The sequence below is a fragment of the Chrysemys picta genome, chromosome 1 (assembly GCF_011386835.1).
Source record: "Chrysemys picta bellii isolate R12L10 chromosome 1, ASM1138683v2, whole genome shotgun sequence".
In the NCBI taxonomy this organism is placed as follows: domain Eukaryota; kingdom Metazoa; phylum Chordata; order Testudines; family Emydidae; genus Chrysemys; species Chrysemys picta.
The window spans coordinates 104,264,787-104,278,518 of record NC_088791.1 but is presented as its reverse complement, the minus strand read 5'-3'; the positions used below and the strand labels follow the sequence as shown (position 1 = coordinate 104,278,518).

The following is a 13,732-nucleotide window of genomic DNA, read 5'->3' as shown; positions in this document are numbered from 1 at the left end:
TGAGAGTGAGAGGATGTGCTGCTGGAGGACTGAGGAGCACAAGCGTTATCAGACACCAGGAGGAAGGTTCTGTGGTGAGAATAAGGAAGGTGTTTGGAGCAGGCCATGGGGAAGTAGCCCAGGGAGTTGTAGCTGTCATGCAGCTGTTACAGGAGGCACTATAGACAGTTGCAGTCCACAGGGCCCTGGGCTGGAACCCGGAGTAAAGGGCGGGCCCGGGTTCCCCCCAAATCTCCCAATTGACCTGGACTGTGGGTTCTTCCAGAGGGAAAGGTCTCTGGGCTGCTCCCCAACTCACATGGTGAATCTCTGAGGCAAGAAACTCCGCCAATAAGTGCAGGACCCACCAAGATAGAGGAGGAACTTTGTCACACTGGTGTCAGGAGTGGGATCTTGGGGTGCACGGCGCGGCGGAAGAAGGAGGGTGATTTAAAAAAAAAAGAGGGTTTATTTTGTTTCACCACCATGGGTGACATAGTGCAGGCACTGATACAAGCTACGGCGGCCCAGCAGGAGGCTACCCGTGTCCAGGCAGCTGCCCAACAGGAGGCAGTGTGGCTGCAGCAAGAGATTAATCACCTGCTGATGGACCAGGCTGCTCAAGACCAAGCTATGTTGCGGGAACTGGTAAACAAGGTAAAGTCCCTTACAGAGCTGAATCGCGGCCGTGATGGGACGTGGCTCATACGGGCTAGCCATTGGCTGCAGAAAATGACACGGGAGGATGATGTAGAGGCATACCTTCTGGCCTTTGAGAGGACAGCCCTACGGGAGGCCTGGCCTTGAGATCAGTGGTCTGGCATCCTTGCCCCATTCCTGTGTGGGGAGGCCCAGAAGGCCTCCCATGATCTGCCTGAAGAGGCTGCGGCAGACTACCCCCAGCTGAAAGCAGAGATCCTGGTCAGATCTGGGGTAACGACAGCAGTGCGGGACCAACAGTATCACGGTTGGAGGTACCAGGAAGACAAAACCCCGCGGTCCCAATTGTATGACCTCATCCATCTCGCACGAAAGTGGTTGCAAACAGAGTCCCGGAGGCCGGAAGAGATACTAGCGGTTCTGGTCATCGACCGATACATGAGGGGACTACCACCAGACCTTCGTGCCTGGGTAAGCCAGAACGAACCCTCCACCTATGATGAGATTGTCGCCCTGGTAGAGAGGCGAAGGACATCGAGGGAGCTGACTCGACCAGTTAAGGAAGAGGCACCCCGGGTTAAACTAGCAGCACCAAGCCCTAAAGTCCGGGTGATTGGGCCACCAGGAGGGCCCAGGTGGAAAAAGAGAGAGGCTGAAGGCCCATCATAGGCCACAAAGAGTCGGAGCACTGAGGGAGAAGAGGTTCGTGATGTTAGACTGCCCAAACCAAGAGACCGGGGAACGCCTAGGGCTCCATACAGATGTTATGCCTGCGGGGAGTGGGGGCACATAGCTGCACAGTCCCAATGCTGAGGAGCCTATGCAGTGTAACCTGGGGAACTGGGCAGATCCATGCTCCCTAATCCACCTTGTGGGGGGTTTCACTAACCCCACATATGTATACCAGACCAGTGAAACTAAAGGGGGTAGGGACCACGGCACTGGTTGATTCGGGGAGTGCTATCGCGCTTATCTCAGGGAAGCTCCTGAAGCATAGTCAGCTGCTACAGACTAAACGTACAGGGATAACATGTGTCCATGTGACAGTTAGCTACTACCCCACCATCCCAGTAAAAATTGAGATCCAAGGGAACACTACTGAGGTAGCAGCAGGTGTAGTCCCTAAACTTCCATCCCCGGTGCTCATAGGGAGGGACTTCCCAGGGTTTGGAAACTTACTCCCAGTAGGGGGATTGGAGAAAGATGGGGATGCAAAAATTGGTGAGGCATCCACAGCAGATTGTCAACCCCCAATCTTCTCTGAAATATCCCCAGATATGTTCTCCACTCCCAGACAGGGTAGAAAGACAAAGGGAAAGAAGGGCAGCTAAGGCCTTGGGAACCCGAATACTGACCCAAAGCCAGAGGGTCGGTCTTGTAGGTAGGCGGATCCGCGCAGCTGAAAAGGAGGCCACGCAGGAGGGAGAAGCACCTGAGTCTGATTCCCACCCTAATGCTTCTGAACCAGTAGAGGCAACAGAGACTGGGCCCCTAGGTCTTGGGCAGATTAGCCCTGGGAGAGGAAATTTTGGACGGGACCAGGCAGAAGACCCAAGGTATGACAACATTAGGAAGGAGGTGACTGAAATAGATGGGGTCCCCGTGGAAGGGAAAACCCAGGGACCAGGACCCTACTTCATAATGAAGAAGGATCTCTTATACCGGGGTTGCACCAGTACAGGGGCAGAAGGTACAACAGATCCTAGTACCTCAAAAACACCTGAACGCTGTATTAAGTCTTGCTCATAGTCATCTTTTTGGGGGGGGATTGGGGGGTAGAGAAGACCCTGGTACGAGTCCTACGATGGTTCTTCTGGCCCGGAGTACATGAAGAAGTGCGGAGGTACTGTGCCTCCACAGAAGAACCTGTGGAGTAACCATGGGATGGGGGTTTCCATAAACATTTTGCTTTTCTGCCTTAGGGCTCAATTGAGAAGCAATGCAGCAGCCAGTAACCCAGAAAAGAGGGAGGGAGAGAACACTCACCACCCAGTCTGAGTGCCCCAAATTGAATTGTGTGGCTGAAAATTTGAGATGCGTCCACTTTATTTTAGTCCTGTCAAACATGTGAAGCATCGCAAAGGCATCTGCACATGTGAAGGGAGACAGAGGAATTCTGTTTCTCCTGTCCTGCTAAGCTCTCTTTGGTAAACTGGCTCACGGCCGAAGGAGGAATGTTTCCATAACTGGAATTCAGAATGTCTGCTGGGTTTCAGGGCTGTTTAGAAAACCATTCAGTAGGAGCAGTGTTACAAATTTGATTTGGCTAGCCAGTGTTGACAGGGCTAAATCACAAGTCTCCCCACCCATGCAGTGTTTAAAATGTTTGTATAGCACAGTGTACTGACACTTTTTTTTTTTACTTGCATAAAATACACTGTGGGAGGGCAAGGGAGTGTTAACTAGCTGGAAATTGGCTGGTAATACCAGTAGCTAGTGATAATATTCCCAGAGCCAACTGTATAGCAGGATCCAGGCTATGCTCTCTAGGGAACAGTTCAGCCCTGGTGGGGCGGAGGGGATGTATTAGAGTAGTAGTCGCCGACTGGTCAATCCTGGAGACTCTCCCAGTTGATCATGATCTCCGGCTGCTAAAAGTAAAAGCCCTGCTGCGCTGCCGCTAAGGCAAGCTTCCTGTCTATCCTGGCCCCACGCCTCTCTTGGAAGTGGCCAGCAGGCCCCCGCGGCCCAGGGGGTAGGGGCAGGGATCTCTGTGTGCTGCTCCTGCCTGCAAGCACCACCCCCCGCAGCTCCCATTGGGCGAGAATGGGGAACTGTGGCTAATGGGAGCTGTTGGGGGGGTGGGGGGGCTGCAGAGGGGCAGCATGCAGAGCCACATGCTCCTCCCCCATGGGATGCAGGGATGCGTTGGCCCCTTCCAGGGGTGGCATGGGGCAGGCAGGGAGCCTGCCTTCGGCCCACTGCGCCGCCGGGAGCTGACTGAGGTATATGCTGCCTGGTGGGAGCCCGCACCCCAGCCCTGAGCCCCCTCCAAGACCCAGCACCCCATACCCCCTCCTGCACTCCAATACTCTGCCCCGCCCAGAGCCCCTTCCTGCACGCAAACTCCCTCCCAGAGCTTGTACCCTCACCCCCTCCTGCACCCTCAACCCCCTGCCCTAGGCTCAGCCTGGAGCCCCCTCCCATACTCAAAATCCTTCGGCCTCAGCCCAGAGCCTGCTCCCGAACCCCAACCCCAGCCTGGTGAAAGTGAGTGAGGGTCAGGGAGAACAAGTGAGGGAGGGAGGGAGGATGGAGTGAGCAGGGCGGGGCTTTGGGGAAGGGGTGGGGTAGATCCTGGGTTGCACTTAAATTCAAAAAGTGATCTTGTGCATAAAAAGGTTGGAGACCACTGTGTTAGAGCTAGTAGATGTTAATTAACAATAACTTCATGGTTGACTTTGCAGCTGGGAGTAAAGGGGGTCTTACACTAGGGAGTCTGTCTCACCCTTCATAGCTTCTAGAGACCAAGCACCAGGGGCTCCTTGCATTCTTCCATTCCCAACCCCCAGCTCCCTGTGCCCCACCTTCCCATCCCCTCTATTTCATGTGCCCCTCGCAACTTCCTCACTGGCAGCAGCTTTGTGTGCGCACCCCTTCCCTCCCTGTGCTAGGTGCTTTGTGTGACCCCCTTGGCCCTCACCAAGTTCCCCCATGAAGGAGTTGTATGTCCCATTGTTTTCCCCATTGCAGGATTCCCACATGCTCATCTGTCAGAGGGGATGTCTCCTCTGTAGTGCCTCCTGCTGGCCTAGCAAGGTCCTGCAGACACATTTTCCTCAATTTCCTCTACTGGGGCTTTCAGAAATAAACCATTTGCCTCCAGAAGCTTTACACAATATACAATATATCTCTTGGGTTTGGTTTATACAGCTTTCCCCAAAAGCACCCCTTTCGTGTCAGGAGTCTTCCCAGCCTTCCTCCTAGGGACTGGGGTTTTCCATCAGACAGTGCCCTGTGTTTCTTACCTCAGGACAGCTATGACTTTCCAGCGGCTCCTTCAGCTGGTCCCGGTCTCTAAGTAGCCCACCGAGTTCAGCGAGTAGACTGCCTCCTCCTGCTGGTGTCTGAGCTGAGTCAGGATGTATACATACAGCCCTCTTTCCCAGAGCTGGCCCTTGGTTGCTTGGGAGAAAGGGGAGCTGTCTTGCCCCCTTAAAGGAATAACAGTACAGATTTCCCCCAAACACAAACTGTTCCCCCAGGACCACTGCCCCCTTCCCAACACCTGCCTTTGTCATTTTCCTAGACCCTTCTGTTCTAAACCTTAAAGGGACACATTACAGGATGGGTGGGATGACCCTTAGGCTCTACTATCCTTAAGGGTTCAGATCCCACTTCACACAGGTCCAGGGCAGGGGCTCTGTGTGTGCCCTGTGTCCCTTTCTTTTCTCCCATTCCAAGGTCACCTAATCTCTCTCCTTGCCAAGGGTGCTCTGTGCCCCATTCCCCCTCCATTCCCACTTTCTTCCCCATGCCAGGGCCTCTGTGTAGCCCCTATTCTAGAGTCCCCCATTCTTCTCATGGCATGTGTTCTGTGTCCCCCATTCCTCCTCTCTGCATAATAGGGTCCCTTATTCTCCCCCAAGGTAAGGGCTCTATGTGAACCGTCTTTTCCCTCACCCCATATGCCCTGCCTCCATACCAGGTTCCCCAGTCTCTCCCTTGGCAGTGTTGGAAAAGGTAGGCACTAGCCTGCCTTAGCTGGGTAGCACTGCTGACGGGACTTTTAACATCCCGGTCAGCGGTGCTGACTAGAGCAAGGCGACCCAGTACTGGGTCACGACCCACGGTTTGAAAAACATTGGTCTAGTCCATTCCCCTGGTTTTTAGCAAACACTGCATACTCCTTCCTTGCTGTGGTTTTGCTGATCTAGCTGTAAGTCTCTAAATAAAATATTACAGTTTTTGACTTGACCTTAGTGTCAGAATCCTTTCACTAACAATACCTTAGATTGGTAGAAGGTTGGGCAGGTATGAACATCCGTCTACAGATGGGAATGGTGAGGTGCAAAGAAGTTAAGTGGCTTGCTCCATGTCATACATCATGACAGGGGCCAAGATGGGACTAGAATATAGGGCACAGGACTAGTAGGCAGGAAGCCCATCTACTGGATCTCATCACCCCATAATTTCTAAGCTAAGCTTCCCCTTTTCCAGCTGTTCTCTCCCCCCCCCCCCTTTTCCAACTGTGTCCACTCTCTTTTGTATATGATCTCTTGTTAACATCTTATTGGCAAAGGAAGAGACGTTTAAATTCAAAATCTCACACTTGACTCCAGCAGATGCTGGCAAGAATCAGATATGTGAATGTGAACTATTGCTTTAAGATCACCGGTGTGTGTCAGCCATATAACAGTAGCAAGTAAGACTCTTATGATCAGTCTGTATGGTGCAAAGAGTGTTCATTCACTGAGCATTTTGCAATCTAAGTTGGACAAATATGAATAGGGAATGGATGACAATTCAGGGAGTGGGGAGAGACCCCCTGGGGAGTTTGTCCGCTGATGGGCACCCTTTAAGAACCTAGACAGACAGACGACATAGGAAGGGCATGTGAGAGAAGTGGGACTATGAAGGTGCTTGGTGCATGAGAGAGACTGTTCCAGGCATTACTGGTGCCAGGAAAGGAGAAGCTGATGAGATGGGCACAAAGATGTGCAGAACATTGAAGGTGAGGTTAGAGACTTGAACTTCAATGGGAACAAGTGGAATAGCATTGTACCCCTTGCTGTGTTCCAGCTACTTGCTGAACATTGTTTTATAAGTGAGCTTTTCTTCAAAATTTCCCCCCCTTTTTTCCTTTTAAGTGAGAAGAAATATGACCTAAACTAACTTCCAGCCTTTGAGGCCAAGGGCCGGAAGGAGGGCGAGGCCAGAAGTATGGCTGTGCCTAGGAATTTGCGAAGGCAGCCTGCGGATGGGTCCCTTGTGTCCCATTGCACTCATCACCACATTGCTGTGTTCCTGCTTACCTTCTTCAGGTAGGTTGGCCGCTCCTGGATCTGCATGACATTCATCCAGTTGAATTTGGGGGGTGGACGGGTGGAGGGAAATGAGAAGATCTGACCATTGGTTTTATAAAAGGCCAAGTAGTAATAGTGATGTGTGGAGGGAGGAGGCACAGTGTCAGTAATGTTGTGCCCGGGTTTCCTGTGCATTCAAATAACGAAATGCATATTCCCTGTGTGAATACTGACATAAATCAGTGGTTTTCAGCCTATGGTCCATGGACCCTGGAAGGACTGCAGGCTATGTCTAAGGGATCCACAAAAGGTTGTTGTTACCATAGAGTAGTGGTCTTCAGGGCCAGCTAAGACCCTATCTTTTGGTGGAATTTGAAGTAGGTGGAAGTTGAAGTACCTTAATGTGCAGTTAGATACTCTGGTTGTTAGTGTGGAGAGGAATGCGGCTGTGGTCTGTGGACCCTGGGGGTCTGCAGACTTGTGTCTAGGATTTTCAAAGGGGACTGCAGCTCCATTCAATTTATTAGGGTTCCGCAAATGGAAAAAAAGTTGAAAACCACTGACATAAATAGTACTCGTGATGAAGGACTTCATTGACCTGTCCATCTGCCCGCATGCAGAGTTACACTACGGAAGAGTGGAAGCAAGTGGAGCCTTCCAAAACCAGAGGAAAATAAACAATCCCAACAATGAGCACAGCGTGCTGTTGGTAGCTTCTTTCGCCACTCTGCATTCTACACACAGTGATTCATAGATTCATAGATTCTAGGACTGGAAGGGACCTCGAGAGGTCATCGAGTCCAGTCCCCTGCCCGCATGGGAACTCATGCAGAGTTCTGGAGGAGAGAGGATATCTGATGTGTCTTTAGATGAGAACCTATGGTGGTGATTAGCTGGGCAAGTGTTTTTGTGTGTGTGTGTGTGTTAAGTGTATAACCATTGGTGGACATTTCATCTCCCTCCAAATTGAGATGTCAATCACACTCCTAGGCCTGGCATTCCTCCCCACACTAACAACAATCAGAGTATGTAACTGCAAATTAGGGTGCTTCCACTCCCACCAAAAAATAAAGAATAGGTTCTTGGCTTGGCCCTGAGGCAAACTGTGTATGGAATTTTGGGTCCCTTTCGCTTTCTGCTCCAGTGAAGATCTGTCAAACCTATGTGTGTTCACTCTCTGTCTTGCAGTTACTCCCTGCTCCATGCTTCCAGAAAGACATTCAGCAATGTCAAGGTCAGCATTTCCAGCCAATGGACTCCTTCCGACATAAATACCACGGCCCTGGAGCTCCAGCCATATGAGGTGAGAACAGTCAGGACTATCAACCTAGCTGGCAAGTTTTAATACAGACACACGAATGCTAGTTCATGAATGGCCCAACTCAGACACTGGTGTGAGAGAGATTATTTTTTGCCAGAGATACCCCTTGCTACTTAAGTACTTGGATAGGTGGGAGTCTCAGGTGACTTAAAACAGTAGATCCCACACTATAGTCTCTGGACCACCAGTGGTCAGCAGAGCCTTTCGTAGTCAGCCACAGAGTGAAACTTTCTGAGAAGCTGGGGAGTCATGGTGTTGGGATGGGAACTGGGTCCACAGAAACATCTGTGTATGGTAATCAGCAGAATGCAAAAGATGGAAAAACCACTGACTGTAGCTTCAGGTGCCTGTGTGTGAAATGAGTAATGAGCAATGGAGGGAATTGCATCTCAGAAGCAGAGGTGTTAGTAACATCATGGATATGGTTTTGTCAATGGTAGTGCTTTTATCTCCTTCTGGAAAGGACGGCTGACGTGGGAGGGAAGAAAACTGCTACAATCCAAGCTCATTATGTGTAGCGGCCAAGATATTCCTAACACTAGGCTGATATGTCCACATTTAAACACTTGAGTAAGTGACTGGATTTTCAGAAATGCAGAACTATCAGCAGCTCCCACTGCCTTTAAAATCCCAGTTCCTTTGTCGTGAATGAGAGTGTAGCCTTGTGGTCAGTAGGACCAGGATTTGGCCTTATGGAAGTCAATGTATTGTACTTGCTTACATACAGTTGTACTGGATTTCCACGAGGGGTAAATGAGCACAGAACATGGCCTATTATCTTCTACAAGGCCTACCTGAGTGTGAGGAGGTGGCCCTGAGCCAGCTAAATATTTACTATGATAGGTGTGGGGTTTTTAGAGCAGCTGGCTGGCTAGGCCAGCAGAGAGAGGAATTTCGACTCTCTTCTTCCTCAGATTGCACATTTCCTAGGCTCCTATTTTGAGAATCACACATTGGAAAAAAAATACTTGTTTTCCCTTCCTTACTAACAAGTAATTCCCATTAAAGTGCAACACAAGTGGGATATATCTACTTGTATTGGGAACGCAAGAACTGCCCTATTGGATTGGACCCGTGGTCCATCTGGTCCAGTATCCTGTCTCCAACAATGTCCAGCACCAGATACTTTAGAGGAAGGTGCAAGAAGCCTTGTATATAACCTGCACAAAAGGAAAACTTCTTCTTAGCCCCATGAGTTAGAGTTTGGATATTACCCTTCCAAACCTCTTGGGTGGTGGTGTTTCTTTAAATCCTTGCTACTGTAACTCTGAATGTTCATGTTATCCATAGGAATGTCTGTTCCTTTGTTGAATTCTTGGCTAACGGATAAATCATAAAAATCATAGAAATATAGGACTGGAAGGGACATCAATAGGTATCTAGTCCAGTCCGCTGCACTGAGGCTGGACTAAGTATTATCTAGACCTGTGGTTTTCAACCTTATTTCATTTGCGGACTCCTAAAAAATTTCAAATGGAGGTGCAGCCCCTTTGGAAATCTTAGACATAATCTGCAGACCCTCGGGGCTCTGCGGACCACAGGTTGAAAACCACTGATCTAGACCATCCCTGACAGATGATTGTCTAACGTGTACTTAAAAACCTGCAATAATGGAGATTCCACAACCATCTTAGGTACTTTGTTCCAGTGATTAACTACCCTGACAAGAAGTTTTTCCCAATGTCTAACCTAAATCTGCCTTGCTGCAATTTAATTTCATTACTACTTGTCCTGTCCTCAGAAATTAAGGAAAACAATGTATCACCCTCCTCTTTATAACAACCTTTTATATACTTAAATATGTATATATATTATGTCCCCCCCTTAGTCTTCTCTTCTCCAGACTTAACAAACCCAGTTTTTTCAATCTTTCCTAGTAGATCATGTTTTCTAGACCTTTAATGATTTTTGTTGCTCTCCTCTACACTTTTTCCAATTTGTCTACATCTTTCCCAAAGTGTGGTGCTCAGAACTGGACACAGTATTCCAGCTGAGGCCTTATCAGTGCTGAGTTGAGTGGAAGAATTCCTTCTCGTGTCTTGCTTACAACAATTCCAGGTGCAATCCAGACCACTGAGGGGTTATCACCTCCTGCCTTGCAATCTTGGGTGCCTCACAATGCTTTGCTGTTGTGGCTTCCAACCGGGGCCACTCTCAAACAGCTAAACAGCATTCAGGTCACACCCTGAGTGTGTGTATAGCTACAGCCCTCGTCCAGCAACTCTGACCCCAGTAGCCTGTCAGCAACACACCAGCCACACTCAGGCTTCTACGAGCCTTGGTTTACATGTGCAGGGTGACCCCAACACCTTCCCAGTCCTGAATTTTCCCAAAAACTTGTGTTCTGCACTGTCCAGCCCTCTCCTGGTTTGTTGCACCAGTAAGGGGTCATTATACAACAGTTTGCTACTTTAACTGGAGTTCCTGAAACAGTTCAGTTTAGAAATTAGAGGTTTGTTGCACCTGTAAGGGGTCATTATACAACAGTTTGCTACTTTAACTGGAGTTCCTGAAACAGTTCAGTTTACACACAGCACTGGATTAGTTTTGATTTAAAAAAATAAAACACGTTTGTTTAACTACAAAGAGAGAGATTTTAAGTGAGTACAGATATAGGGTATTAAAGTCAGAAATGGTTACAAAAAAAAATAAAGATAAAACTCTTCCTAGTAGCTAAGACTTAACAAACTAGACTTGGCTCCAGGTAAAATCTTTACCACGTGTTCCAAGCAACATAAACTGACCAAATTCTCAAGGCAGGGTTTGCTCCCACACTCCAAAGGGCTGGCTCCTTTGTCATCTTAGGTGAAAGAGTGCGAGAGAGAAAGAAAGATAGAATCCCTGGGGTGTTTTTGTCCCTCACTTTTGTAGCCCAGTCACCCTTTGAAATGCATTTTCATGAGAGTTACCCTAGATAAAGTTCCTTCCCCCTGTGAAGACCGAGACGTGGAGTCTTGTGGTGAAAAAGGTTCCATGTTGTTTGTTAAAATGCAGATCAATCTTTTCCTGCCCCCCTTCGTTGCCAAAGAATGGCCACTTGACCAGTGATTGCCAATCAGCTTTGATGACACCCGGTTAGAGCTGTCAGCTTGTCATTGAGAAACAGGATTTTCCCAGACTTGTCTGGTAAATGGATTTCAGTCATAATTTCAGTTTATGTCCATAACTCTTAATATACACATTTTATAGATATACATTTCACCATGATACTATTGACCCATGAGTTACTACTTTTCAAATATCATCTCATGAGGAATATTGTATACAAAGATTATTACAGTGGTGTGAATATAGGGGTTCATTCAGTCACATCATCTCAGACTGATGTTCCGGTGTTTTTGCAACAGTATTATAATTTTGACTCATATTTAGTTTGTGATCTCCTATAACCCTCAGATCCTTTTCTGCAATACTCCTTCCTAGGCAATCATTTCCCATTTTGTATTTATGCGATTGATTGTTCCTTCCTAGGTGTAGTATTTTACATTTGTCCTTATTGAATTTCATCCTGTTTATTTCAGACCATTTCTCCAGTTTAAGATCATTTTGAATTCTAATCTTGTCCTCCAAAGCACTTGCAACCCCTCCAGCTTGGATACCTTTGTGTAATAAGTGTAAAATGTAAAGCATAAAATTTTGGAGTGTAATCTGCCTGGATCGGGACCTTAGGTTTTTATTATGTTATAGTAAAGGGTCTAGCACACCTGTGGGTGATGTAAAATGAAGTATTGTGGATGTATATTCTACCTATTAATTGGTATTTAACCACTCATTCCCAATATGCTCAGCATTCTGAGCTAGCAATATAGTTTATTAATAGACTGACAGATGGATACTACTGACCTCTAGTGGCAGCAATAATTTTCTTCAGTGGCTTTACCTTTATTATTGCATCTCTTTTTTACACACTGCATTTTTTGGAAAACATAACTAAATAGAAGCCACATCTGTCAGCTGCTGCCTGGTCAGTTGAATAAGGCTAGCTGTGACGAGTACTTGGGTACAAGGCACTCCAAATACAGCCAGGCCTGTCCTGACTGTAGGCAGTGAGATGTGTGGAAGCACAGCTATCATTTACTATTACAATAGTGCTTAAGGGCCCCAATCATAAATCAGAGCACCATTTTGCAAATGCATAATTAAAAGGTGGTCCCTACCTTGAAGAACTTGATCTATGGCAAAAACTAAAATGGAGTTGATGAAAGTTGAGCATAGGAAATGTCACCTTTAAGGTTGATTTCTTCCCCCCCCCCCCCTTTATTTATTCCTTCTACCCTTCCTTCAAATCCATCCTCAAAGCTTGCTACTTTCAGCTCGTGTTCTGTCACTAATCTCATCTCTGGGACTACTGATTCTCTCCCTGTGTCAGATGACTGAAAATAAAATTGAACTCCAGTTTAAACATAAAATTGGAACAAAATAAGTGATCTGAATTCTCTGTAAATATCACTCCCAAGAACAGTGTATCTTTTCCCCCTGATTCCTCTGTTCTCTCCCTTCTCCTGGTCATTTCCTGTTATGTTATCCATTTTATGTAGATTGCAAGATCCTGAGAGCACCGGCATTATATATAAAGCAGCATGTAGATCAGCAACATTGTTACCATAAATATTAATTGCAGTGTTTCTCACTCCTGGTGTGCTAGAAGTTAGTTGAGGTCTCTAGCAGGAAAAAAGTGCTTTTCATAGAATTTGAAGTCAAAGTTGATCCTGACTCAATCAATTAGCTAACGCATGTCAGGGATGGGATGTTACTGGAGCCAGGTATTTCTTGAGTATTGTAGATGAGATCTGTCTCTTTGGAAGACTCATGATGCAATTGCTTCTCTTTGTAGCTCTGGAACAGTAGCCATTTATTTCCCAATGCAGAAGAAGCCACTCTTTTCCTGGGGATGTTGGACACTATCTTTCTCTTTTCCTATGCCGTGGTGAGTAAAACTTAATCACAGCTGCCAAAGTTTGGGTGGGAAGGATGGTGAGGATAACCCATCATGTTTGAGGGTGGAGGGACGGGATCTGCTCTCTGCTCCTGGCTAACACTAAGGGTTTGGGAAGTGAACAGATTCCCTTTGGCTACATTATTTTTGCCCTCATACCATACTGGATATGTTACATCTTTTAAGGGGTCTGCAAATAGGTTTAAGAGAAATCCATCTACTTCAGAATTACATGCTGAATGCTCCAAATAGCAGTGGTGAAAGGCTGTCAGCATATAATCTGCTTTTAATTTACCCTCTCTGTCCTCACAACCTCTTTCAGGTCTCCTAGAATCCATTAGTCTCCAACACCATACGTTAGCGGCATGTCACATCCACCACAAAGTCTGACATAACAAGGAGCCAGACAATAGAGGAGTTTGTGGAGGAGGGTTGTAGGATCAAATAAATGCCTTTTGCACTGGTATGTTGCACAGATTTAGGGAGGCTTTTTCAAATGGTTTTGTATCATGCAGGGTAACAAACACTCTGCAAAAGACACTTATTGGGCACTTCCCCTAATACTCTGGCTCCTTACTGAAGTCTGCTGTAGTAATGATATGACATCATCTGCATGTGGGTACATCATAGAATATCAGGGTTGGAAGGGACCTCAGAGAGGTCATCTAGTCCAACCCCCTGCTCAAATTCCCCTGCTGGAATGTCTCACAGGTGCATGGCAATTTGCACTTCAGGAGGCTTGAAAGGACTGTGGAAGATAGGGAGCCTATATTTAAAGTAGAATATTTGCTGGTACATTTACCCTTGCTGTTTGGGACACTTATTAGATCACTCTAAAGTGGATGGCACTTTCTTAACCTTTTAAGTCAT

The 13,732-nt window shown here is 47.3% G+C and overlaps 1 protein-coding gene across 3 annotated transcripts in view; it reads left to right on the top strand.

Moving 5' to 3' along the window:
- Nucleotides 1-13,732, top strand: part of SLC37A3 (solute carrier family 37 member 3) — a 42,138-nt gene that overhangs the window by 3,441 nt on the left and 24,965 nt on the right. For all 3 annotated transcript variants that reach the window (XM_042851722.2, XM_005296393.4, XM_065581972.1), the window contains 3 exons: nucleotides 6,450-6,623; nucleotides 7,794-7,908; nucleotides 12,761-12,853. In XM_042851722.2, the coding sequence (XP_042707656.1) occupies nucleotides 6,523-6,623; nucleotides 7,794-7,908; nucleotides 12,761-12,853 (309 nt within the window). In that variant the 5' untranslated portion in view covers nucleotides 6,450-6,522. The remainder of the gene's footprint in view (nucleotides 1-6,449; nucleotides 6,624-7,793; nucleotides 7,909-12,760; nucleotides 12,854-13,732) is intronic.